Raw genomic sequence first — 25,769 nt, 5'->3', positions numbered from 1 at the left:
TTGCACATGATTTTTATGCAGCATTGAGGGTGGTTATAGCAGTTGGATAAAAACTGTGTTTGAGTCTATTTGTTCTTGCGTTAATTGATCTGTACCATCTGCCTGAAGGCAACAAATCACAGTGCTGCACTCACAAGTCACAAGATAGAACTTGTGTATTGCTCTTCCTCATGTGTAGTGCTCAGGCAAATAGACATGCAGTGGTGCGTCACTGTAGCTAATATCATATCACCTTCACACTAAATTACATCTTATCAGTAGCCTAAACAATGTTTGAACAGGCTGGCACATTCCTGTTTGCTGTCATGCGTCACATTTGAATTTTTATAGGCCTATCGTACATAAACTGGCATGCAGCATATTGCTTTCACTATAGGGTAGGCAAAAAGCCACGACCTAAATGCAGTGTTGAGTGTAGGCTACAGGATGAAACCTGTTATAACAAACATTCTTACAGAAATAAAGAAAAATAGAATCACACTTATCAATGCAATACTGTTAGAATAGAATAGAACAGGTCTTTATTGTCATTGTCACAGATACAACGAAATTTAAAGTGCTCTCCAGTCAGTGCATCATTCATTGAGTCTATAAAAATATAATTTAAGTGCTAGTGTTGCTTAAAAAGAGAATAAATAGAAAAACATATAACAGCATTAGCAGCCTACATAAACACAGTCATACACACCCAGTCATTGCATAAAAAACAGCATGAACACACAGTCATTGCATAAAAACAGTATGAACATCTACAAACATGTATACTTTCTGTCATGGCATTGATCCATTTCATATCAGATTCCATATTGCACATTCTTTTTTTGCAGCATTGAGGGTGGTTATTGCAGTTGGATAAAAACTGTGTTTGAGTCTATTTGTTCTTGCGTCTCCATATGCGTCTTCCATAGCTTGGAGAAGGGGTATACGCGTTTGTGGATTTCGGTCATACACTTTCCATCTACAGGCAGGAAAAATGCCTCAATAGGATTGAGGAATGGAGAATATGGAGGGAGATACACAACTAAAAAGCGTGGGTGGGCAGTAGGGGTGTGAATCTCTCATGTAAAAGACGATACGATTCACATCTAGATACATGGGCACGATTCGATACAAGAAAAGATACATCGATTCAGTACGATTCGATGCGATTCGATTCGATGCAATTCGGTGCAGTTCAAGAATGAAAAGCATTCTGAAAGATTTTTTATCATTTGCTCAAGGTGCACATTAATTTTATATTATCAGTTATCATGGTCATGATTGTCAATTAGGCAAAAAAATTGTGTGAATATGATTATCTAAACTGAGGTTTGTATCATATACTGTATTGAAATGAAAAAAGAATAGTCTACATTTCAGTCAAACACAGCAGCCAAATACAACATAAAAATACATTTTTATAGACTTTATAGATTTTATAGAGTTATATCTGATTGCTTTCAAGGAGCTGTAGCCTATTGTTGAGGTAAGACAATACCGAAATAAAATAAAACAGTGCTTAAGACTCTTGGCCTTTTCTCATATAGCCTACAAGAATAAAATAGGCCTACATGTCAATGAACTCTCTGGGCTTATTTTGTTCCACCGGTAGACCTAATATGCAGAAACCTATAATGCCACAAGTCTGAGTGAATATGAACAAAATAATAATAATTTGTGCATTGTTATAGCAGCAAGGGCCAAATTATTCTTTAACATTAAGGAAATCCCTTCATCAAACGTACTACTCATACAGACTATCATTGCTGTTTAGGAATGCTTATGCTATAGTAAGTGTTTAATTTCGCGTTGGACATTGAAAAACAAAAGAGTAAAAATTGTCAAACAAACGACCGAGTGCGAGTTGTGACGTGCTTAAGTTGCAGTAGATGTATGGGTAATGAGGTCCTTTGACAACTTTGGGCAATGAATGTAGACAAAAACGAACTGCATTACCCACAAATCCGTGCCACGTGTAGCTTCAAAACAGGAAGTGGGATGAACATGCTGCTTGCAACGTAAATGAGAGTCTGAGCGAGCAGAAAAGGTTGTGAACCGATTCGTAACAAGTAAATCGATATAGCGTCCAGTTCATTTCAGTTTTATTCCGATACGGGGCTTCACGTATCGATGTAGCCGTATCTTACACGTTAAAAACGGATACCGATACGTATCGGTTAATCTTTACACCCAGTGGGCAGTGAACCAGTTACGAACCAGAGCAGCTCGGTAGAAACTTACGTTGTCACAAATTACAACGTACCTGGGCTAATTTAACATTTAACAACAATTTAACATGGTTAAGGTATACTCCAAAAACTTCTTCAGGGTTGACAGTTCTGTTTTGTTTTACTTGCTTATCCTACAACAACAACTTCTGCGTTTGATATTACACACACACACAAATTGACAAGCGTGATTTATTTTTGCGGAGAGAATGCGCAGGACTGCGTGTCGGTCATATTATGTACTGCTAAAATATTTACATCTAGTTTCCAATGGGCTTCTCCCAAATACTTTTTAAACTGAAAGACTGTGAAAAGAGAAGGTAATTTCTCTGATATTTTTTTCAAAAACCATGAGAACCTTTACACCCCTTAAACACCAGGCGTTTCCATTTCTTCTCTTTGTGACGCAGGTTAATCTCCGGCCAGGTTCTCCACTTGATCCAGAGTAAAGTGTTCTCTCTTCTCCAGCACTGTTTCACGCACTGGCCACTGGATCCGTCCTTCAGAGTCGTAAGTACTAGTCCAGACTTGCCATCGGAAGGCTTCTTGGTCGGGTTTGGTCGGGTTTTGAAAAGCACTGTGAGTCTAAGCAGTTTGTAGAATTCCTCTTACGGATCACCTTACAATATCTGAGCTTTTCCTAAAAGCACTATAAGTATAACCCCGTTTCCAAAAACATTGGGGCGCTGTGAATAGTAGTAAATAGTAACTAAAAGCAGAATGTGATAATCGTTGAAATCGTTGAAAGTTTGACAATTTCATGAAAAATATACCCATTTTGAATTGGATGCCAGCAACATATCTCAAATAAGTTGGTACGTGTGCAACAAAAGGCGAGACAATTTGCACAATACTAGCAACCATTTCACGACTAATTTAACAACAGTAGCTGGCCAGGTGTAAAATGGTACTGGTAATGGAAACTGTCATGGAGCTCCCTCCTGTCTTCCACGCCATCATCATGAAGTGGGGCTATTTTAATTCATCAATCAATATGTATGTAGTGACCTGATGAGTCTTGAGAGTTGGGATAAAGTCTTCAAGGGAAGTGAAATGCCAGGTGGTGTATCTGTTAAAGGAAAACAATAGAAGATAGAGACCACTGGAATAATGGGTTTTGAGTGTTGTTATTGCTTGGGCCTGCAGGCACTGGAGACATGGTTGAGCTACATTCAACCGTGGAGATACGCTGAGCACAAAAAGCAAGTCTGCAGAGAGCCAACAGGAGGCGCTGATGAGCACTGGTAAGACAATCAAGCAAGGAGGACAAGAGTGCTGCACGACTTCCCACTTGCGCCGAAAGGATCACACACACGTTTGTAACTGAAATCTTATGAAAACTACATTTTCTACTACATTACACTAAATTTTCTCTAAGCTACATTGTTTTGTAGGCTATCTCTAGGTTAGATGCAGGGGTGTAGTGGTAAAAAAAGAGGTGGGTACACTATAAATTATGTGATCAGGTGGACCACAACGCGGTTGCCGATAAGGCGGACCACTGTATATACCGGTGTGTATCCTGACCACATCGCTATAGGCTACCATTTGACTGGGTGTTCCCTCATGGGCCTTTTGATTACTTCTCGAGGAAATTAAATCCTTTCTCGACCAAAACTTCCTCAAAAGCCTGCTTTGATATACTGTCAGCTGCCATTTTCCATAATGTATTTCTAATCAAGTCTGGTTTGTTTGTCCAAGTTTCACATGGTAACAATGGGGGGCGGAGCTTAGCAACAGGTCAATTTGTTGTGATGACTTTGTAACCAAGATTGTATTTAATTGGTGATCTAATTATGAGAAATTAAACTTTATTTCTGGCTACATCGCAAGCACGATTTCCAGTGGTTGGTTAATATTATTACAACCCAACAAAGGGAGCTTGCCACTAGCTTTTTTCTGCATGAAATAACAACCAGTTATTTATTTATCTGACTTTACATCCTGAATTTTACTTGCAACATAGGCTAATGGGAAAAGGTAGAGGTGACTTGCAACTTCGTGTCTGAACATAATGTCAACGGACGGCGTGCCTTGTTGACTCAGTGGCATGAATCCACCGCACACCAAATTAACATCAAAACATTTTGTAGGCCTATTGTTTCTGCTGCTCACTCACTTTGGGTTTGTAGTCGAGGCGTTTTTTTTGGCATAATCAGAAAGAGGGATACTGTCTTGAAGCTGAAACCATAATGCAGTACCCTGGAAAATCCAGAGTTCTCGCAAGAGCATAATTTGAATCGTCTCTGCGAGACACTCTGGCAATGAGTAATGATGCACGTTACTTTTGCCACTTGTATCACAGGGAGCCAATCACATCGGTGTATCTGATATAGGCGGGCCAGAGGCGAGCTAAACAGATGACAGTCGTAGTGTTATCCAATTGCGTCGAAGTCTGAAATCAGTCAGTATTGGTCGTATTGTGTTATCCAATTGCGTGCAGTGAGATTTTCAAATGCCGCTTGGTGCTGCCCCTCGAGTTAGGCCATTACATTATTCGTTACATTATTCTTTCTAGATTACCACATACACACATTCAGACACACACACATACACACACACAAAAAATACACCAATCCAGAAGTTCTCTTGTTCACATTGCTTATCGGGGAAGCCGTGGCCTACTGGTTAGCGCTTCGGACTTGTAACCGGAGGGTTGCCGGTTCGAACCCTGACCAGTAGAAACGGTTTAAATGACCTAACCCCTCACTGCTCCTTGAAATGCAGATTGTTTCCTGTGGTGTGGATAAAAGGTGAAGGCATTAGTGTGTGTGTGTCTGTCTGTGGTGGTCTCTGTCTGTGTTGGTGATGGCCGCCACCTGCGTTCGCCTTTATGGGACATAGATTTTACACACATCATACATATTTATTATAAAACATCTATAAATAACATTTGCTGGAAGAAAATAAAAACTTTTGCCAGAAAGTATGTTAATATTTGGTCAAAAACAAAGCCAAATCATTACATCACGTATAAATTTGCTGGTAGAAACCGAAATACTACATGTTGTATCATGTCAATTTACGTGGCTACATTTCAGCCAGGCTTGTTGTTGTAATGAGCAGTTCTGAGATTCTGAGATGAGATTCAAACTAGCCTACTGTTCCATAAGTGCTAGAAGTGCATAAGTGCTAGAGGGGGTTATTTTCAGTGCTGTGGATATATTTTTCTTCCCAATAACCCAGCACCAGGCAGGCACTTAAACACCTTGAAACTTAAAGATATCTGCGCTGAGCCACCCAGATTTATATTTAGGCGCGCTTTCAACATCCACGATCGATTGGTCCACTAGGACATGCCCACCCCACTTCCTACCTCTTGGCTATCCTGTCCACCACAGGGTTTCTACAAATGCGGAAACTGTGCACAATGCTCAAATTCGTCCAATGCAAAATGCTTCTCTCACCCCCATACTGGCAAGAAATTTGCTATCTCTTCATTTATCAATTGCAACACTACACATGTAATATATCTTCTAAAATGTCCCTGTGGACTTGCTTATATACAGTAGGCCAAACAAAACGTCAACTTAAAATACGGGTATCTGAACACAAGACCGCCATTCGCACCCAAAACTTATGCCATGGCGCAACATTACAAGGAGGCCAATCATGGCTCTCCGGCATCATTAAGATTTTGGGGAATTGAGAAAATCACAGCCCCACTGAGGGGTGGTGATATTATCAAAAAACTTCTGTGCAGGGAAGCATATTGGATACATGCACTTGGCACTTTGGAACCTCTAGGCCTAAATGAAGAACTAAATCTATCCTGCTTTCTGTAATGTTAACTATGAATTTGTCTAACTAACAATGTAGTTGGTAACTATGTATCAATCACTTTTATTCCCATTGTATTGTGAACTATGTATGCTTGTTTATATACGTATGCTTGTTGATAATTTTAATCACGTTTCTGGGCTTACAAGTTACAAGTTACCCCAACATAAAGGTAATTACCACGCGATTTACATAGCTTTCTGTCAATACGAAATCATTTAATTTAAGCCATAGGTTTTGGCCCTATTTGTATGTGTATCCAAAGGCTGCTGAAGTGCAGGGGAAGTTTTTTCCCCTCGTTTCAGTGATTGGTAGCCTACATCATCTGGGTAGCATTTTTTCCACTCACATACCCAACAACTGCTGAACAACGCCGACACACAGTTTCATCTCATCCACCACTCTTTCGCCTGTACTAACGTTACTGTAACTGAAGTTCTTAAACTTGCGATCTTAAAGAGACCAGCGGATCCTCTAACTCTTGAGGGTCTGTCTGACTGACGGACTCGACCGACGACCTGACCAAAAAAAAAACATAGGCGCCAATCAGAGCTTCAGAGGCCACATATTAGCGTTAGGTGTCGCTAAAGAATTCCCGTAACTCTCGCTACTTAACAGTAATTGATTAATCCGCACAGGAGTTTTATGTATTTTTATACCGTGTATTCTCCGTGTAAATTCATGCACCGAACCGTGACGCCCGTACCGTTTCGGTTCAATACGAATACATGAATCGTTACAGCCCTAGTAGTAACTGTTGCATACAGAGGCTGCTTTGTTGGTGATTTTGTGTTATCTGGTTTGGTTGTTGGTATTTGGTGGAGGACCCAAGAGTGTGGAGGGGGGTGAGTCTGTTGAGCTTTCTGGAGGTGTTGTGGGCCTAATTCAATGAAAGGCCTATGAAGGATAACCCCAGTGAAATGCTCTTGAAGGCTGTTCTGTTGGTGATGTTTTTTGTCAGTGAGTGGTGATTTGTGATATGTTAGTGATTTTGGTTTTGACGGTAAATAACCCTGGTTGTTTATTGGCCGCTGTGTGAATCCTATAGCACAATAAATTTAACATCTCTCTTGTGTATATTGAAAAAAATAGTTGGATTGGTTTATGACATTGATAAATGAACAAATCAATTGATCTTTGCAGAAGATTACCTTCTAATTGAAAACTTATTGGATATTCACATGAGATGTAAATGACAAATGCAAAATAACTATAATAACTATAACTATAAACCATATGTTGTGTGTGTGTGTGTGTGCATGTGTATGTGTGAGTGTAAATAACAAAGCCTAAAAATGAATAAAGTTATTATGGTCAAAGCCATCTGATTTCCCCACAGGTCTCATTTTGTGCAAGAGAACCTCCAGGTGTACTCTGCTATCTTCCGGATGTTTCTGCGGAGGGCGTCCTGTGCAGACCTCACCGAGTCTTCCCACGCCCTTATGCTGTTCAGAGTGACCAAAGTGTTTGCCCAGCCCTGGCTGCCTCGACTGATTCACACCGGTAGCCCCACACCCCACCATGCGGTTTACAGTAACAGCTACCTACTACCTGCATTAATTCCACAGTTATTTTCAGCGTAATCCTGAAGTGGTTCTGGTGTATTTTATTATATTCTTCCAATGGAAAGGTGTGTGTTCTAGTCATTACAACAGTCATCATCTCTGCCTTTTATGCCTATATTGGAGAGGGCAGGGTGATGGGCATCAAGTTGCTAAGTCAACTCATTAATACAGTGGTTATGACTGCCACTGCACCGCATGGTCATGTAATAGTTCTCATCCATTTATTTGACTTACATATGTCAGCTATATTACAAGGGATCACATTGTCCCCGGAGCAACTTGGTGCCTTTCTCAAGGGCAACGGTGGAATCCGGGAATTTAACCGACAACTTTCAGGCTACTGCACGCTAGCCCAGCTCCTTAACCACTACACTACCACCGCCTCCTTAATCAACGAGACCAAACCACATGAAAATTAGCATGGTTGTAGCCCCATTTGGCTGATAGGGAATATAAGGTTTTGAGCCCTTTATGCTAGAGCAAATTGAAGCTAGGTAGGCTAAAAGCATTTTTGGGGCTTATACTGTAACTTGACAATTGTATTCTCAAAAATTACAAACTAGCGCCAAAAATCTAGTGCTTCCTTAGAGCAAATATTTCATTCTCTGGATGCACATCATTTGGCTCACTCAACAAAACTATATAACTGAAGCTGAATTTAGTTCTCATAATAATAATTAAATAAATAAAAATAAATAATTACATATTGTGCATATCATTTACTCTTCTTGTTTATGTTGTAATAATAACCATCTTACACAAGAAGCAATAATTTTAGAACATGTAAAATATTACTAGGGGTGCGTTCATTCTTATTTTGTTCCATATCACAGGCACCCTAAGTGCATCATCATACATGTGAAGTGTGAGGTACATATAAGGTATATAGGTACATATTGGGCAGCCGTGGCCTACTGGTTAGCACTTTGGACCTGTAACCGGAGGGTTGCCGGTTCGAACCCCGACCAGTAGGCACGGCTGAAGTGCCCGTGAGCAAGGCACCTAACCCCTCACTGCTCGCCAGGATGGGTACAACCTCACTGTGTGTACACTGTGTGCTGTGTGTGTTTCACTAATTCACGGATTGGGATAAATGCAGAGACCAAATTTCCCTCACGTGATCAAAAGAGTATATATACTTATACTTATATACCTTTATTTGCGTAAATGAAACTGTACATTTTATTGCGTAATTTGTAATTTATCCTTTCATTGTCTGTTTTCTGATCAAAAGGAGAACAGCAACAAATGAATCAACACCTCCTCTCTCCTGCTGTGCAGAATCCAAAGAATTTCCAGACGTCAGTGAGGACAAACATGCGTCGCCATGGAGAGCTACAAGGTTCTCACTGCGTATCTATGTTTGATTCAGAGACACACTCACAGGTAGGCTGCTTAAATAAGCATTTTTTGGCGTGAACCAGGGTTCTCAAGTCTCACGCAATGGGTGTGAGACACAATTCAACAAGTTCAGACACTCACACACCACACCTTGAATTTCTCACGCAGAAATATTACTAGGGATGTCAAGGTATCTGCATAATTATTAGAGGAGGCGCAGGGATACGAGAGGATTTCTCGCAGGGTTCAGAACTAGCGCACCACTCACCAGCCAAATCAAAAAATAAATAGCCACAAACATCCAATCAAAAAATAGTATTATATGTATCCGGGTAAAATTCCAAAGTAGGACATCACCTCCCTGCAAACACGTTATGCTTGCTTATATAAAAAAAATCAAAAGTTGGTCTCGGCATGCACATTCTTGTTCCAATGGTTCAGTGACAATAGGCTACTCAAGTGAATAAAGCAATTAACCTAATAAATAAAATATTTTTCTCACTCAGTAGGCTACATATACATCTCGTAAATTGGTGAGCCATAGAATATCCCACCATCAAGATTATTATATATCAAGATTCCAATCTATCCCACCTAAATATGAAAAGTTATTTCTACTGACACGCTTCCTGGTGACATAAAAACACAAACGGTTTAATACACAAACACCAGATATAGGATATTACATCACTCTAAAAAGTGATGTGTTAAAATGACACATTGCTGTGTGCAGAGCTGCCAACCCTATCAGCTCCCCGTATCAGTTAGAATGCCACTTAGAATGCTTCTCTACTTCTACTCAGAAGAATGAGTGGATTTGGCAATATGAACAAGAGAACTGCTTCCAGACACTGAAAAGCATACTTACCTCAGAGCCTGTGCTTAAATTCTATGACCCAAAGAAGAGCACAAGGATCTCGGGGGATGCGTCACAGTATGGCTTAGGGGCCGTCCTTCTACAGTTGCATGAGGAGACATGGCAACCAGTGGCCTACGCATCTAGGGCCCTGACAAGTGCAGAGGTCAACTATGCACAGATAGAGAAGGAACTGCTGGCCTCTACATATGCATGTGAACGTTTTCATCAATACATATATGGACAAGCGGTTGAAGTGACCATAAACTGACCATAAACCCTTGGTCGCCATCATGTCCAAGCCATTGACTGACTGTCCAATGAGGATACAGCGTATGTTGATAAGGCTACAGAAATATGATGTGAATATGACATATACACCTGGAAAGTACATGTATGCTGCAGATACTCTCTCTAGAGCAGTAGACAAACATGAGAAACTTGACGACGAAAAATGTGCTGACATACAGGCATACGTTGATTGATGATGATCATTACATCACTGCCAGTGTCAAGTGAAAGAATAGAGCAGATCAGAAAAGAGACTGAAAAGGATGAGACAATGAAAGAGCTAAAGAAGATGATTACAAGAGGATGGCCTGAACACAAAAGTGATTGTTCACTACAAGTTCAAGACTACTGGACGTAGAGAACGGAGCAGTCAGTAAATGACATAGTGTTTAAGGGCAACAAGTTCGTAATTCCATCTTCAATGCGCAGACATGCTACAAAAGATACACAAAGGGCACCTGGGTGAATAAAAATGTAAACGCAGAGCATGTGAGGTCATGTATTGGTCAAGAATGAACTAATGATTCCACAGAATGGAAGCGGATTTGTTTGACTGTAATGGTAAGAGCCATATAGTTGTCACCGATTACTTCTCAAACTATCCAGAAGTTGCAACGCTACAGACAACATCGAGCAAAGCAGTCATTTCATTTTTGAAAACCTATTTTTGCAAGACACGGTGTCCCATGTGAACTGGTATCAGACAATGGTCCACAGTTCGCAAGTAGTGAGTTCGCTGACTTTGCAAGAGAATGGGGGTTCCAGCACATACATCTAGCCCACATTATCCCAGATCAAATGGCCTTGCAGAGAGCTCAGTGAAAGTGGTCAACGGTCTCATGAAGAAGGCACAAGATGGAAAGGCAGACTTTCAGCAGAGTCTGATGATCTACAGGAGTGCACCACTGCAGAACGGCCTATCACCAGCTCAGATGCTGATGGGACGACGCATACGCACTGTCACAGTGAGTAATTCAGTGGAAATGAATGGATTCCAGTTGCTGCTACTGGAAGAAACTGGAATCCATGCATTTCCACTGAATTATTTTTGGAATCTGATCCCTTATCATACCAGTTCATTCTTACTGCTGCTTCGACTTATCGCGGACTAAATTCAAGATGGCTGCAAACGCTTAAACTCGTGGAAGATACTGTCTGTATAAATCGTCTTGTAAGTAAACTACCAGTGCTTTTTCAAAGTTCTCAATGTCTCGCTTTAAATGTCAGGGCCCCTCGGAAGTCTACCAATGAAGTGTGGAGATACATTGAGCCTCGTGAAATGGGTGTAAAACAGAGATTTATTTGCATGGCTAGCCTGATGCCGGCACCACTATTGAAAAGCTGTTGGTAGCATCGGCTAACTAGCCAGATTTTGAAGTGCAGGGGACAAGCCGAGATGGGCTATGAGACATACGTTCACACTCGGTATCATGTTTCAATACACTTTAGGTCAATATCACACCGGAATTCTCCTTTAACAAGGCGCTGTACGGAGAAGCTAGACAGAGCCCTCTGTCACACGCACCAATCTGCCTATACGTGAAGACCTGTTGACACCGAAAGGAGCACACAGAGTCAAAAAAGCCAAAGCAAAAGAGAAAGAGAAACAAAAACAGCAACATGATAAGAGAGCAAAACACTTACGTGACTTGAAGCCAGGAGAACATGTCAGAATACGAGATCACGTGACTGGCATCTGGAATGTACAAGGATCAGTGGAGAGACAAGTGGCACCACGCTCATATCAAATCCAGACAGAGCATGGAACATCTCTGAGAAGAAATTGCATTGATCTCAAGCCACAAGTGTCAAGCCAGCATTCTGTGGAGCAACAGGACAGTACACCTCGAATTGGCAACACCACAAGTGACCTGGTTGACCACACCTCACAGAACCAAACAGCAGATCCGGAAGTGCCAGGCATGAATAACTCCGTAAAAACACCTGGCAGACCAACACGTAATGTGCAGCCTCCTAAAAGACTTATTGAAAGTTGCTGAATGCTAGAGACTGTAAACGGGTTGAAGTTGAAAAAAAAAGCTTTTTATTATGTGGTTGTTATGAACATAATAGCTAAAATGAGCATTCGACTGAAGTAATGTTAAGCTCTTATTTGGTGAAACGTGATGTTTATGTTGGGTTGTAAAGAAAGGTAATTTCTTCTTTAAGATGGATAGATAGATAGATAGATAGATAGATAGATAGATTCTTTATTGATCCCCAAGGGGAAATTCAAGGTCTCAGTAGCATACAGACATCACACACAACATGCACTTACAGCAGAAAAAGTAAAAAAAGTATATAAATATAAAAAACTCCACTTCACAATGGAGGCAGTAGAAGATAAAAAATACTAAATATACTAAATAAACTAAATCAAATATCCACATAGTGTGCTTAAGGATGATCAAGCATGAGGCGTTTGCAGTGACAGGGCAGGGACTGAGCCTGTAATTCTGTATACATGGTAAGGTGCTCTATGAGAGTGAGTGTCATGTTGATAGTGCAAATAAGTCAGTTCAACAGTGAAACAGTGCCTTTGCAAGCAGCCGCATCTGTCAGACTCATCATCAATCGTGAAACGTCATCAACGGAGCCAGCTAAAATGGGTGCCAGTTGCCATGTAACAACGGCTTTATAAGTCCCGACCTCCGAAAAGAGAGAGTGGTCATGAGATCAGCTTAGAAAACAAATACAGGAATTGCACAAATAAGTTATTAAAACAGCTTACTATGGTTAAGAGGAAAATGTCTCGGGTGAGTGTTTCTATCTATAGTGTTAATTTAGTGATAAATTACCTTGCCTATTAGAGTGAAATTCGCCTCCTGTGTTGTTGCAAGGGAGGCTGCGTGGTTGGAGCATATGATAGTGACGTCCCAACCCAACTCTGCTGATAACACATTATTCTGCACATAACTGTACATATTGAAAATACACTGCAATGCCACTAATCCAAGCGTGTATGCAACAACATTAGGGGAAATAAGTATAAGTATATATATTCTTTTGATCCTGTGAGGGAAATTTGGTCTCTGCATTTATCCCAATCCGTGAATTAGTGAAACACACTCAGCACACAGTGAACACACAGTGAGGTGAAGCACACACTAATCTCGACACAGTGAGCTGCCTGCAACAACAGTGGCGCCTGGGGAGCAGTGAGGGGTTAGGTGCCTTGCTCAAGGGCACTTCAGCCGTGCCTACTGGTCGGGGTTCGAATCGGCAACCCTCCGGGAACAAGTCCGAAGCGCTAACCAGTAGGCAACGGCTGCCCCTTTTGTACTAAAATTAAAATTAATTTAAAATTGTACTTTGACACAAGTTCAATTCAACTAAAGGAAGGGAACAGTGAAATACTGTGTGCTACTTAGTAATTACACTAAGTACTTGTGCTTGCTTGTACTGTAAGCCACATGGAGGGGCTACCGGTGTGAATCAGTCGAGGCAGCCAGGGCTGGGCAAACACTCTGGTCACTCTGAACCGCATAATGGCGTGGGAAGACTCGGTGAGGTCAGCACAGGACGCCCTCCCTAGAAACATTCTCAAACACAATATCAAGCTGAAATATTCTGGGAATGAGTCAGGGACCAGTGAATGATTTATCTGTGTTGCTAACACAGAAGAAAAACAGAGACCAGTCTGCCCAGGTGAAAGAAAATATATATACATAACATACTTCAGTATGCTAGGAGCTGCTGGGTTATTGAATAACCTGTGAGTCTGAATGTTAACAGTTAACGTGTGTCCAGTGTTTCCTCTAGATTTTTTTTTCCGTTTTTTCTGATTGCTTAAGCACATTTTTTGAAACTATGGCTTTTTTTTGCAAAAATACACACAAATAGGAAAACCTTTCACCCAATCAGCAAAACACTGTAGTTCTCTTGCTAAAGCTAACACACCTTGCTTAACTCTTCACACCTTCGTAAAAATGTTGTTTTCGTATCAAACAGCAAACACAAGCCATCACAATAGTAAGCACACAATGTGCCAACTACACACTGATGGTATGAATAGAAAACACATCTGGCTTTTGTTTTCTCTGTGCACAAGGTAGACTATGTCAGTTTGAGGTCATACTTTTGTCATAGTTCTGTAAACATACAGGGATCCAAACTTGCTGTAACATAACAAAGTATTGGTGTTTATTTACACACATCAAAACAAACACAAGTGTGTTTTTCCAAGTCAAAACACAAAATAGCAATTTCAATGAGACAAAACAAAGCAGTCTACATCGGGTCATCTCTCAAAATTTCGTCTACATCACATGCAATGTCCTAGTCCAAGGCACCGGGGAAAATATATTCTGGAATGCCGTATCCAGGGCTGACATGACAATATCCCCACATGTAGACTGATTTTTTTGCCTGTAAAAGGGCTATTTCTTTCTCTTCTTCCCCTTCCTCTTCCCCCTCCTCGTCCTCCTCTTGCTCCTCATTGTCCTCTTCCTCTAACTTCACCTCATCCTTGTCATTCTCTCCCTTTCACTTCTTCACCTCCGCGTCCTCTTCTTCCTCCTATACTTCTTCACCTCCACGTCCTATTCTTCAGCCTCCTCTAATTCTTACTCTTCTTAATTCTTAATTCTTAAAATGCCTACTAGGCTAGCGCTGGGAATCTAAACACTTCAACACCGACATGTAGCCTAACATGTTAAAAACTATTGTGTGTTATGGGTTAAGACATGACATTTCTTGAAGCATTTGGGAACACACTGAATTAACTGTAGAGTCCCTGTTAGATTAGCTTGCTTGCAAATGTCCATGACCTGGCAGTTTTATGGAAAGCGGTTTTAACATACCTTATGGCAAACCGCCTACACTGGATAAACTAGAAAGCAGAGCTTTAGCCTACCATTGTGTGTGCATGCATGGCAAGCTGTTTTAACATTTAAATGTATTATTCGTAGGAGCAATGAGATATTGATAGTAAATTGAATATAACAGTTAAATTTCATGTTCAAATTTGTCTTATCAATAATTAAAAAAGCAATTCATGCTTTAGACCATTTTAATTTAAAACATTTAAAAAACAAAGCACCGTTTCGGCACCGGCACCGTTTTAAAAGTATCGATTTAGCACCGGTATCGGATAAAACTCAAACAATACCCAACCCTACTAAACAAGCACTTCAAACAAACAAACAAGCGTCTCAGTCTCACGCATGTATAGCCATAGGCAAAACTGTATCAGACGTAACGTTAGTAAATCATCCATCGCGACAGAATGATTTTTTGTATGCGTGCAACAGGTACAGCCCTGCCCTGGATACATCTATCAAAGTGCGCTCTAAAACATTTGGTTTAAATGGAGATGTAGCATAGATCATCACTGGTGTGTTAATAAATCTACATTGTGACGAGTTGACACAAATGATTCACTTTGACGAATTTATGTAGTCAATTACGTCGTCTCAGCCCTAGTTAGTCTACTTTACTTTGAACTTGTGTTTGGGAATGAACGTTAGCTAGATGCTTTTTGAGACTTGTGGTCTTAATGCAACATTTTACAAAGCACTGACAGGGCCACTGACTGTGAGCGAATCAACAGCAGAAAAACCTATTTAGCAAGCAGAAATGTCCCAACCCGTTTAGGATGCTTCATAGACAGGTTATCTTTCAGGTATATTTTCCATTAGAAAACCGCATAACCGCATTTAAGGTTTTCTACAAATACACCAATAATCATATTGGCCACATCACAACCAATGCTAACGGTAACATTATTTTACCTAGGTCCCAGGCTATTGTATAAGATTAGCGTAGCCTACCTGTAGTAAAAACCAAGCCCGATAAACATTTTCAGATTTATTTCGGCTTCAAGAAGAAATGGGAATTACATTTCATGTGAAAATCATCCTACCCTTATTAGACGTTCTCTGCGGTAAACTACAGTGTTGTCCTTGTAGGAAGCGTCTACTGTCTTTCCAATCCACTTTAGATTAACTTCCAACAAAGTTACGTCTTGCCAGAGCCGTCTGCGTCTTGCTGCAACGATGCGTCATCTGGTGGACAAACTACTACGTAACGCCAATACTGGAAATGCAGCCAAATGATGATGAATATTTGGTTTCCCTTTAATCCTACTGAATTTGTAATAATGTATCGGACGTTCAAATTGCCGATACCGATAGTATGTGCGTGCCTGTGTGTGTGTGTGTGTGTGTGTGTGTGTGTGCGTGCTTGTTTGTGTGTGTGCGTGTCTGTGTGTGTGTGCATGTGTGTGTTTCTGTCTGTGTGTGTATGTGCGTGCGTCCGTGTGTGTGTGTGTGTGTTTGTGTGTGTGTGTGTGTGTGAGTGGCCCCCGGGGACCAAACTAAATTTTTCCATAAAAGTCTAGTGGGGCTACATACCCACCAAATTTCATGTGTCCCGGTGTTTCGGTGTCTCGGGTATCGTTGACCAAAAATTGAGGAAGTAGATGACGGGGGGGGGGAATTTGACAATCCCTATACACGGGTTTCCCGCTTACCAACAAAACTTCGATGCGTACAAGCGGCGTGGAGGCAGAAGACGCTTTGGCGGCCCACAACGTTATAAACTTAACCTAAATACCTCGCTGCTGTAAGCTACAATCGGATTTTTGTATACCCCTGTTGTCTCAATGATATTAACATCTCATTTCAGACTATATTTCAAAGTTTGACGTTCATTTGGATTATTAATATAACATCGTATTTTGCCATTTTTGGCGAAGACATGCATTCCGTTAGGGATATTGAACATATTTAACATTCTCTAACCATTGTGATTTCGAATTGGTGCAGTTTTCAGCACAAAAACTCATTTTAATCTTTTGCTCTTTTGCATTGCTCTATGCTGTTCTATGGTGCTTTCTGCCTCTTGGTTGCGCATGTTTTCGTGACGTTCCATAGAAATCCATGTATATGGGACCATCCTTTCCAGGTCTACGTCACTGCATGCATGTAGCAGGCTACTAGCCAATCAGAGCGCTACACATGACCTCCCGTGAGCTTTGGATGAGACATTTCAAACAGGAGACAGAGACAATTTATAGCATTTTATGCTGCTTAGTTGATGTTTTTGAATCACAAACTGATAATTTACTGCAGTAAATCATTACAAATTAACAGAAGTGTAGATTTATGGGATAAGTTAAAAATTAAGAGATCGAAGTTAAGTATAAGCTAACCGCTACCCATAGAGAATCATTGGGAATGTTAGCTTCTAGCTGCTAGTTCATTAGCAGCGATTTTAGTCAACTCAACAAGTAGCTCTAGTTGTCGGTTTGTACGCATTGGATACTTGCTAGACATTTTTTTTGCTGCAACAACCAAACCATTGGATAAGTTCTCGCCAGAAATCTAAAAATATACTGATAAAATAGCTTAACTTTGGATTTATGTGCAAAAAAGAAACCATGTCGGAAACCATGTTGGATTTTTTGGTGAGGGAGGAGTCAGATTTATATTAGCCTACGGTGTTATGATTCGCAGCAACATTTTATTACTGTAGTTTGACTACTTTTGACCATAATTTATAGCGAAGCCACAGTAACATACTATATTCCCTCACGGGATCAAAAGAGTATATATACTTATACTTATTCACAAATACAGTACACATTTCTCCCGAAAACAGCAGTGAAGCTGTGAAAATCACAGAATCTTGCTACAGTGTAATTAAGGAATGCACCCCACAGTCATTATTCATATAGAGAAATATGACGGATGTGGTGTGAATGTGACAGATTGAAACAAACTAACTTTATTTAGAAAGTTAACTAAAACCATGAAGCCATTCAAAAATAGAAGTGAGTTAACAATTTATCCTAAAGAGTGGACAGGCGGAGGGGCCTTTCAAAGAAGGCAGGTAAAGAAGAAGAGAGAATGATAAAGCAAAATAACAGGCCCTGATGAATGCTCTGAAAATAGGGTACATAGATTTATTTTTTTGCCTATTTAGGTGTGTTGACATTTTGCATGCACACTTATCCCTATGAGAAATTTTCATACTAGGCTATGCTCCCCTGCTTTTACATACAAATATAAAATGACATGCAAATATAAAATAGAAACCACCTGTGAATAACCAAGAATGTTTTAATGCAGATACAGTGTAATTTACAGGGATTGGCCTGGTATGATTTAGCCTAGCCTACTGCATCAAACATTTAAGACATCATAGGGCGAAATTGAGAATTCATGAAGTCCTTGTTTAGAATAAAATTAAAAATATTGAGATATATATCCTATATTGTGAAATAGACTTGTAATAGTATCGCAATAATGTTATTTTTTAGCCATATCGCCCAGCTCTATTTCAGAGTCCCCGCCTTGGTGTACCTTCCCATTACCTTTATTTAGTAAACCCAGCAATTTTTTTATCGCCCTGCATCTCAGGCTGGAAACCTGTGCATCTTTCTCTGCGGCTTCTGTTACAATTTTGCCGGGACCAATCACAAACTGGCTTATCCACATGGCACGCTATTGGTAGGTTTAAAACGATGAAGAACAAAGAGAAGTGACGGCAAAGTCTCTCTCACAACCATCAATCCAATTCCCTTTAACCTCTCGATGATGCTCAATGCATTTTTTTAGGTTGGCAAACAAATCGATCGAGTGGGTGTAAATACCATTCACATTTTTTCGCACAACCTACAAAAATCGCTCGATGCCATGCTTCTACAGACCGCTGATAAATGCTATGGAATGACAACTGTCCTTTTACATGTATGTCACTTAATATTCATACAAACCAAGATGGTGGAGCTCTAAAGAAATGCAAGCCCCCACCCCATAAGTATATCTAAATTAGCTATGTACCAAAAATTACAAAGGTCTACCTCTGCTTTTACAGTGACAGTGAACTGCTTCAAAAGTTTTCACACTGACCCGATTTGACGTCACTATGATAAATAGGCAAAATATAATTTATCACTAAATTAACATTACAGATAGAAACATTTGGCCGAGACATTTTCCTTCTTGCTCACCCATAGTAAGCAGTTCTAATAACGTAGGGTTGCACTTGACAGTATCGACATAAGAGTGACATGACACTGTCATGAACATGTCATAAACGTTTATGACATAACGCTTCTGTCATTAAGTGACATTCGTTTTTTGTCATTACAAGTTAGGGTTAGGAAATTTAGACTTAAGGAGCTTTCCAAGCTGATCTCATGAACACACTTTTTTCGGAGATCAGGATTTTTTAAGTCGGGTCCTCCGAGTTTACGGCCGGCATGAAGGCACTATCAGTAGGGAAGGTGCTAATTGCAGATTGGGGAGTGAGACCAAGAGGCGGCAACTTCACGACAGTGAGGAGAGTTAGAAGTGGGTGTGACTAGTGCAGAGCCTGGTGTGGCTGTGACGCAAACTCCCAGCATGGGAAAGCTTTGAAGACCTGGCAATTGCATATTGAGCATGAACCACATAAAACATACAGCATTCACTGTACATAAAGTAGTATTAATGCACCTTGCTAACGCCCATCCTGCCCATTTCTCATCCCTCTCAAGGAGCTCAAATTGTGGTACTCTCCATTAAACTTTCAAAATCACATGGCTCCATTTTTATTGGTCAAGTAAATGAAATAAATGTCTGACTCCGGACACTGGTGGCTCTCAAAGAAAAACACACTACACATGTTATTTGGAGAAAATGTTGGATACAATATGCAGGCATCATACAGACAATATAAGCACAGATGATATTCATAAAGTGGGTATGTGGCACTGCAAAGAGCAATAGGATGCATTTTGCATAATGAAAGTTATGAAAATAAAGTAAGCTATAACAAACATGTCTGAATCAACTGTATTACTTCGGGTGTCCATTCAATGCTCAAAACAGGTCAAAAATGTTGTCCTAAGTGATAATAATCTAGGGTATGCTGCCTCTTTACTCCTGCAGGTGCTGCAGCTGCTGCAGAAGATTTTGCAGGCACGGTGTTCTGTCAACCAGGCCTCCCTCGCTACCCAGCCAAGAATATGGCCATTTTGTCCTGCATGGTTCTCCTTCCCATCACAAGGGACACCAGTGTCAAGAAATGAGGGAGATGAAGTGCACACATCTATCCTGAATACAACAGAGCTTCTGGACAGAGCCAAACTTCTCCTCTGTCAGATCTTTAAGGTAAGATAAGATACACTTTATTGGCCTCAAAGGGGACTTCGTCTTGGACTCCAGTGCTGTCACATGTAGCTACTTTACAAAGAAATAAATAACAATACAAATGCAGACAAGTGCATATACAGTAGACATAGGCCACAGGCAGCATACACAGTATTGCACAACATACAAGTGATATTTATGAAAAGAAAACACACACACACACACACACACACTGTAGAACACCAAAAATCATGATTTATAATCAATAGCACTATTACACAACCTGTATGACCTTAGAAGCATTTTGAATTCTGATTGAGGTAGGCACAAATGATACCTGTAGAAGTTAACGTGGTTGATTTTGTCACAATGAAGTATGATCCCCTACTGATTTCCGTCACACCACCTAACAAAACTTTTGTAAAATATGAGTGAGAGCTCGCATAGTGCTAATGGATCTAATTAGCATATGAATGCAGCGAAACCGCGCCTGGCCAGAATATCCTTACTCAGTAGTGGATGAAACCACAACTTTCAAACAAGTAAAATCACTCGTGATTGGTTGGCAGATCTGTCACTATTGGTCACCCTGTCTCATAATAAATGTAAACCCCAATAATAAGTATATATATATATATATATATATATATATATATTCATATTATGCTTTATATTCATGTCATTATTATCCTATGTAGGCTACTACACTATTATTAGGCTACCATCAAGGACATGAATGAATTTATACAGGAAATGAACATTTGCCAGACATGTTTATGCAAAGAAAGAGCTTTATTCACGCGGATCTTTCACCCGTGTCTTTAAATTAACCCATGAGTCGTGAGTCTCTAGTATCATTAACTCGGATCAGTTGAGTCCTACTACAATTCAATCTAAAACGATAAACAGCACACACAAACCTCTTGCAACATTAGCTAGCCTCCTAGCCTAGCCATCGTAGCTGCCAAAAATGTAACAATTTTCAGAGGCAACCACAACTCCACAAATTAACTCAAGTGACTGAGTGAGCAGGCAGTCCGAGATAACTGGTTAACTTCCCCAGAGCCGAAACATTGCAGACTCACAGACCATGAGACTCAGATTGGAGCGGCTGAGTAGCAATCCGGGTTAGTCGGATCAGCCCGGCCGGTTAGGCTCACGTTGAGTACGAGTCAGTCGAATCAGCCGGCTACGTTGTCATGAGTGGATCTGCGAGAGCGAGTAGCTCCTCCTCGAGGTGAAAAGCAATTCCACAACAAAAGCCATTTTTCCACTTCTGAAATAACATTCAATGTTCTGCATGTAGCCTAGACATAATTAGATTTGGTGTATAGATGTAGCATATTAAAATGCAATTAGGTCGTGCAGACAGTCCGAACTGCACGCTCATGGAGCTGCTTGAGTATCTACCTGGGTCCGGTCGAATCAGCCGGGCGGTCGGTTACGTTGTTATGAGTGAGTCAGCCGAATCAGCCGGGCCACGCTTGTCATGAGTGGATCTTTAGAGCAGCGAGTAGCCTAACTCCTCGTCAAGGTGAAAAACAAATCCACAACAAAAGCCATGCTTTCACTTCTGAAATAACATATGTTCTGCACGCATAGCCTACTATAAAATGCAATTAGGTCGCGAAAGACAGTCCTAAAACATTGCAAGCTCTGTATGGAGTTGCTTGAGTAGGCTACCTGAGTCAGTCGGATCACCCCGGCGGGCCGGTTCCGTTATCTTGTTATGAGTGCTAGTCAGCCGAATTAGCCGGCTACGTTGTCATGAGTGGATCTTTAGAACCGCCGTCATGCTATCCGGCAAAAGATTCTTTGGACGCCGCTATTTATGGATTTCCGGCTCTCATTGACTTACATTGAACACATGTAAACAAAACGTCAATTATGTGCTCAAACTAACGCCGCTGACTTATGAAAACCACCATTCCACTTTGATCTGAAAAACTACATAATTGTACAACATTTATACAACAAAAATCACAGAATTTGGATCAAGTAATGTGGAGAAATCTTATGCAAAGTGTCAACCCCTAACAATGTGCCCATTGCCCAAATTTATGGTCGACTAATGTCGAATGTCAGAGTAATGACATTGAAAAAGGTACCTTAATGATACACTTTAATTTATAAAAAGGCACCAACAAGGAGCACCCAAGAGCAAAAAAACATGTACACTTAAGACAATGAGGCCTTGACTGGAGCTAAGAATGGCTTGTATATCAAATCTATCATGACCAGATTTACCCCATCCAGCAGGTCTCAGGTCAGCTCTTTGCCTCTGATGAAAATGTAGGCCAATTGGCAAAGTTTTGCAAAAGCACTCAGTATTAAAATGTAACAACTAAGCTTATATGTAGGTACCCACAAATACATAATGCAAGTACAATGATAGTACCTGATAGTATATGTTGTTACACAGGTTATACCACCGTACCTAATTAGGTAGGTACACTGTGACACATTAAAATAAAGTGTTACCTATATATATATATATATATATATATATATATATGTACATACATATGTACATACATATACATACACACACACACACACATTACATACATACACATATAAATGTAGCATGACAAGTGTGTTTACATACAGCAAAAACTTCTGTATTGCCCTCTCTCTCTTATATATATATATATATATATATATATATATATATATATATACACACACATTACATACATACACATATAAATGTAGCGTGACAAGTGTGTTTACATATATCTGTGTATATAAACGGCTACGTTGTCATGAGTGGATCTTTAGAGGAGCGAGTAACTCCTCGTCAAGGTTAAAAGAAAATCCACAACAAAAGCCATGCGTTCACTTCTGAAATAACATATATTCTGCACGCATAGTCTACTTTAAAATGCAATTAGGTCGCGAAGACAGTCCGAAACATTGCAAGCTCTGTATGGAGTTGCTTGAGTAGGCTAGCCTACCTGGGTCATTTGGATCAGCCGGCGGACCGGTTCACGTTATGTTGTTATGAGTGCGAAGTCAGTCGAATCAGCCGGCTACATGAGTGGATCTGTAGACGAGCGAGTAGCCTAGTTTCTACTCGTGCCAAGGTGATAATAATAATAGGCCTAATGAGAATAGTAGTATTAGTAGTAATAATAACAATAATAATAACAATAATAATAATTTATTCACTGCAGGGCATTTCTTCTTGACCAGGAGAGCAAAACTCTAAAGGCTAAATGCAAGTGCTACAAAAACCTGGTTTCAAATCATGGAGGATCCACATCCAACATGAGAAGGCACTTAACGAAATGAAGCACCCCACGGCACTGCTTGAACGTAGGGACTGAATTTCTTTATGATGAAGCAATACTGACTCAAGTGACTCGTTCAACCCGGATCAGTTTAGTGAGTGACTCAGAATAACCCGGATTCTTAAAAGGAATCGAGTTTGACAGGCCTAGTTTATATGCTTGTCTTGCAAGTACTGCTGTATGGGTCATGCAGCTCACATGTGATTGGACGAGGAGTCGAAGGCATGTCAGGCTCCTCCAATCACATGCAAGGTCATTGTTATAAGGAAGGACTCGCGAGACCAGCTCGCGTCTATGAAACAAGAACGGTTTGCCCGCCTATGAAGCTGTCAGTTTCCTAAGACTGAAGAAAAGACCTTGGTGCTTCTGTGAACATTGCAACACTGAACTCTCTCATACACAGCATTATGACCACAGAAAGCGCTATTTCAAAAATGGAGTTTGGGAGAAAAAACCTAAAAGGACTAGGTCAGATAACGTACAGAGCCTGTTGCTATCCAGTCATGACCCAACCGGCGGGAGTTATGTTCAACTGTGATCTCTGCAGACCCCTCAATCTGATACTAATGTTGTTTGCATGGAATGCACATTTTACCTTTGTGGCCAAGGCTGACATCCCCTAACCTGACCCTAGCCAGATGAATGTCGTTCCGCTTAGCTCCGCCTAGCTTCACTCACATCCATCTGGGACCTCTTCCATTGAGAGTGATTTCTCCAACCAACTTTATGGTTTAGCCAATCAGGACGCAGGGCGGGAGTTTCATAGATGTGACATAGCGTAGAAGCGACTGTGAGTCTGTTATTAGCGTCACGGGTTGGCTTCGATGTGAGTGGTTGAAGTAGCACGTCAATAGATGACGGACAAGTGGCTTATTCAATCATATGCAAGCATTTTTTGATTAGGCCCAGCCTTCTGTAGCAACACTTCAATGGATCGGTTCCAGATGGATGAGTGGAGCTAGGCGGAGCGAAATTCATCTGGCTATTGCCAGGTTAGATATCCCCACCCTTTCAACTGTATATTACATCTTGCTTGTGTCTGTTGAGGGGTCCACGACTCCTGGCACCCTTGACAGGGACAACAAGGACGCGACCCCCCCCCCCTACATAGACATAATTTCTACTTCCTTCATTGTATTCTTACTGTTCTGTTTTTATTCTTTTTACTCCTTTATGTTTTTATTTTTTATCCTTATATGTTATGTGAATGTTGTACTTGCGAGCAAAGATTAACCGGAGTCAAATTCCTTGTTTGTGTACGCAAACCTGGCCAATAAAGCTGATTCTGATTCTGATTAAAACTAATTTTTGAAATAAATTATTTTGTGTATCTTTTTTACATAACATTTGCCATTGCTAATGACATACACAGTAATCTAGCATACTTTCATTAAATAAATCTATTCAAGCTAAAATGTAAGAGTCTATAATTAGGCTATACTGAGCCTGATCTATTTGTACCAGAGATTTTCTTACCTTTTAGAAAAATGTCACCTGGGGTAAAACTCCCAGTTGAATAGCCTACTCTACAACTAGCTGTTGTCAAATTCTTAGGGAAGAAATTTGGTGATTAACATATCACATAAACTGTTATTGAGTGTTGTTGATACACAATAGGAAACTTGACAGCAGCTTTGGAGCTTTGGAAGTAGCAGGTGGATACATGACTGGCATGCATATCTGTTTCGGTAAGGCAAAAGCAACAAATATGATCATCATGACTTCCTTTCCTGCCAGAAATGCGGTCATCACTTCTCATGGAATTCAATTCAGGGTTATTGTATGAATTATGATGGATTCATACATGTACAACTTCTTGAATTATTAGGACAATATACAAAAATCCATATTATCTTATGCTTAATAAATCATAATGATGTGCCCACTGTACCTAGTGCTTTAGTTGATGTGTTGTTCATGCATGAGGTCACATGAGAGACTATGGACTCATGTCAATTCCTGATGATTCATGAGATATGAAGTAATGCACAAATCATGAATTAATTCATGCACAAATCATGAATTAATGCATGCATAAATCATGACTTAATTCATGCACACTTATCATAAAGTGTTAGCAATCAGCTAAAAGCTCACTTAATTATTCATGTATTTGCCACATAACCATAAGGGGGCGCTAGATATCTACTAAAATAGACTATTTTATTCCACAGCATAATATGGTTGTAAATGAGCTTGTAAAAGAAGCATTTGCATATTTTTGACCAAAGTTACATACTTTTGATGTTAATATCAGAGGTAAAATACACAAGGGTAAAATACTCCATTTATCCATCATGTCATCTTCAATAGTTAACAACTAATCAATGAATAGATGAATTATTGCAGCCTTAGTT

General features: G+C 40.2%; 1 protein-coding gene across 1 annotated transcript in view; it reads left to right on the top strand.

Annotated features, from left to right (window-relative positions):
• The window catches only part of LOC125294887 (sphingomyelin phosphodiesterase 4-like), a 63,468-nt gene that overhangs the window by 27,771 nt on the left and 9,928 nt on the right, over window positions 1–25,769 (top strand). The window contains exons 11-15 of the mRNA XM_048243935.1: window positions 2,618–2,717; window positions 3,354–3,451; window positions 7,327–7,490; window positions 8,787–8,938; window positions 19,919–20,140. Of these exons, the coding sequence (XP_048099892.1) occupies window positions 2,618–2,717; window positions 3,354–3,451; window positions 7,327–7,490; window positions 8,787–8,938; window positions 19,919–20,140 (736 nt within the window). The remainder of the gene's footprint in view (window positions 1–2,617; window positions 2,718–3,353; window positions 3,452–7,326; window positions 7,491–8,786; window positions 8,939–19,918; window positions 20,141–25,769) is intronic.

The sequence above is a fragment of the Alosa alosa genome, chromosome 5 (genome assembly GCF_017589495.1).
Source record: "Alosa alosa isolate M-15738 ecotype Scorff River chromosome 5, AALO_Geno_1.1, whole genome shotgun sequence".
Classification (NCBI taxonomy): Eukaryota; Metazoa; Chordata; class Actinopteri; order Clupeiformes; family Clupeidae; genus Alosa; species Alosa alosa.
Note: the sequence above shows the minus strand (reverse complement) of the source record. Positions and strands in the feature narration are given on the sequence as shown.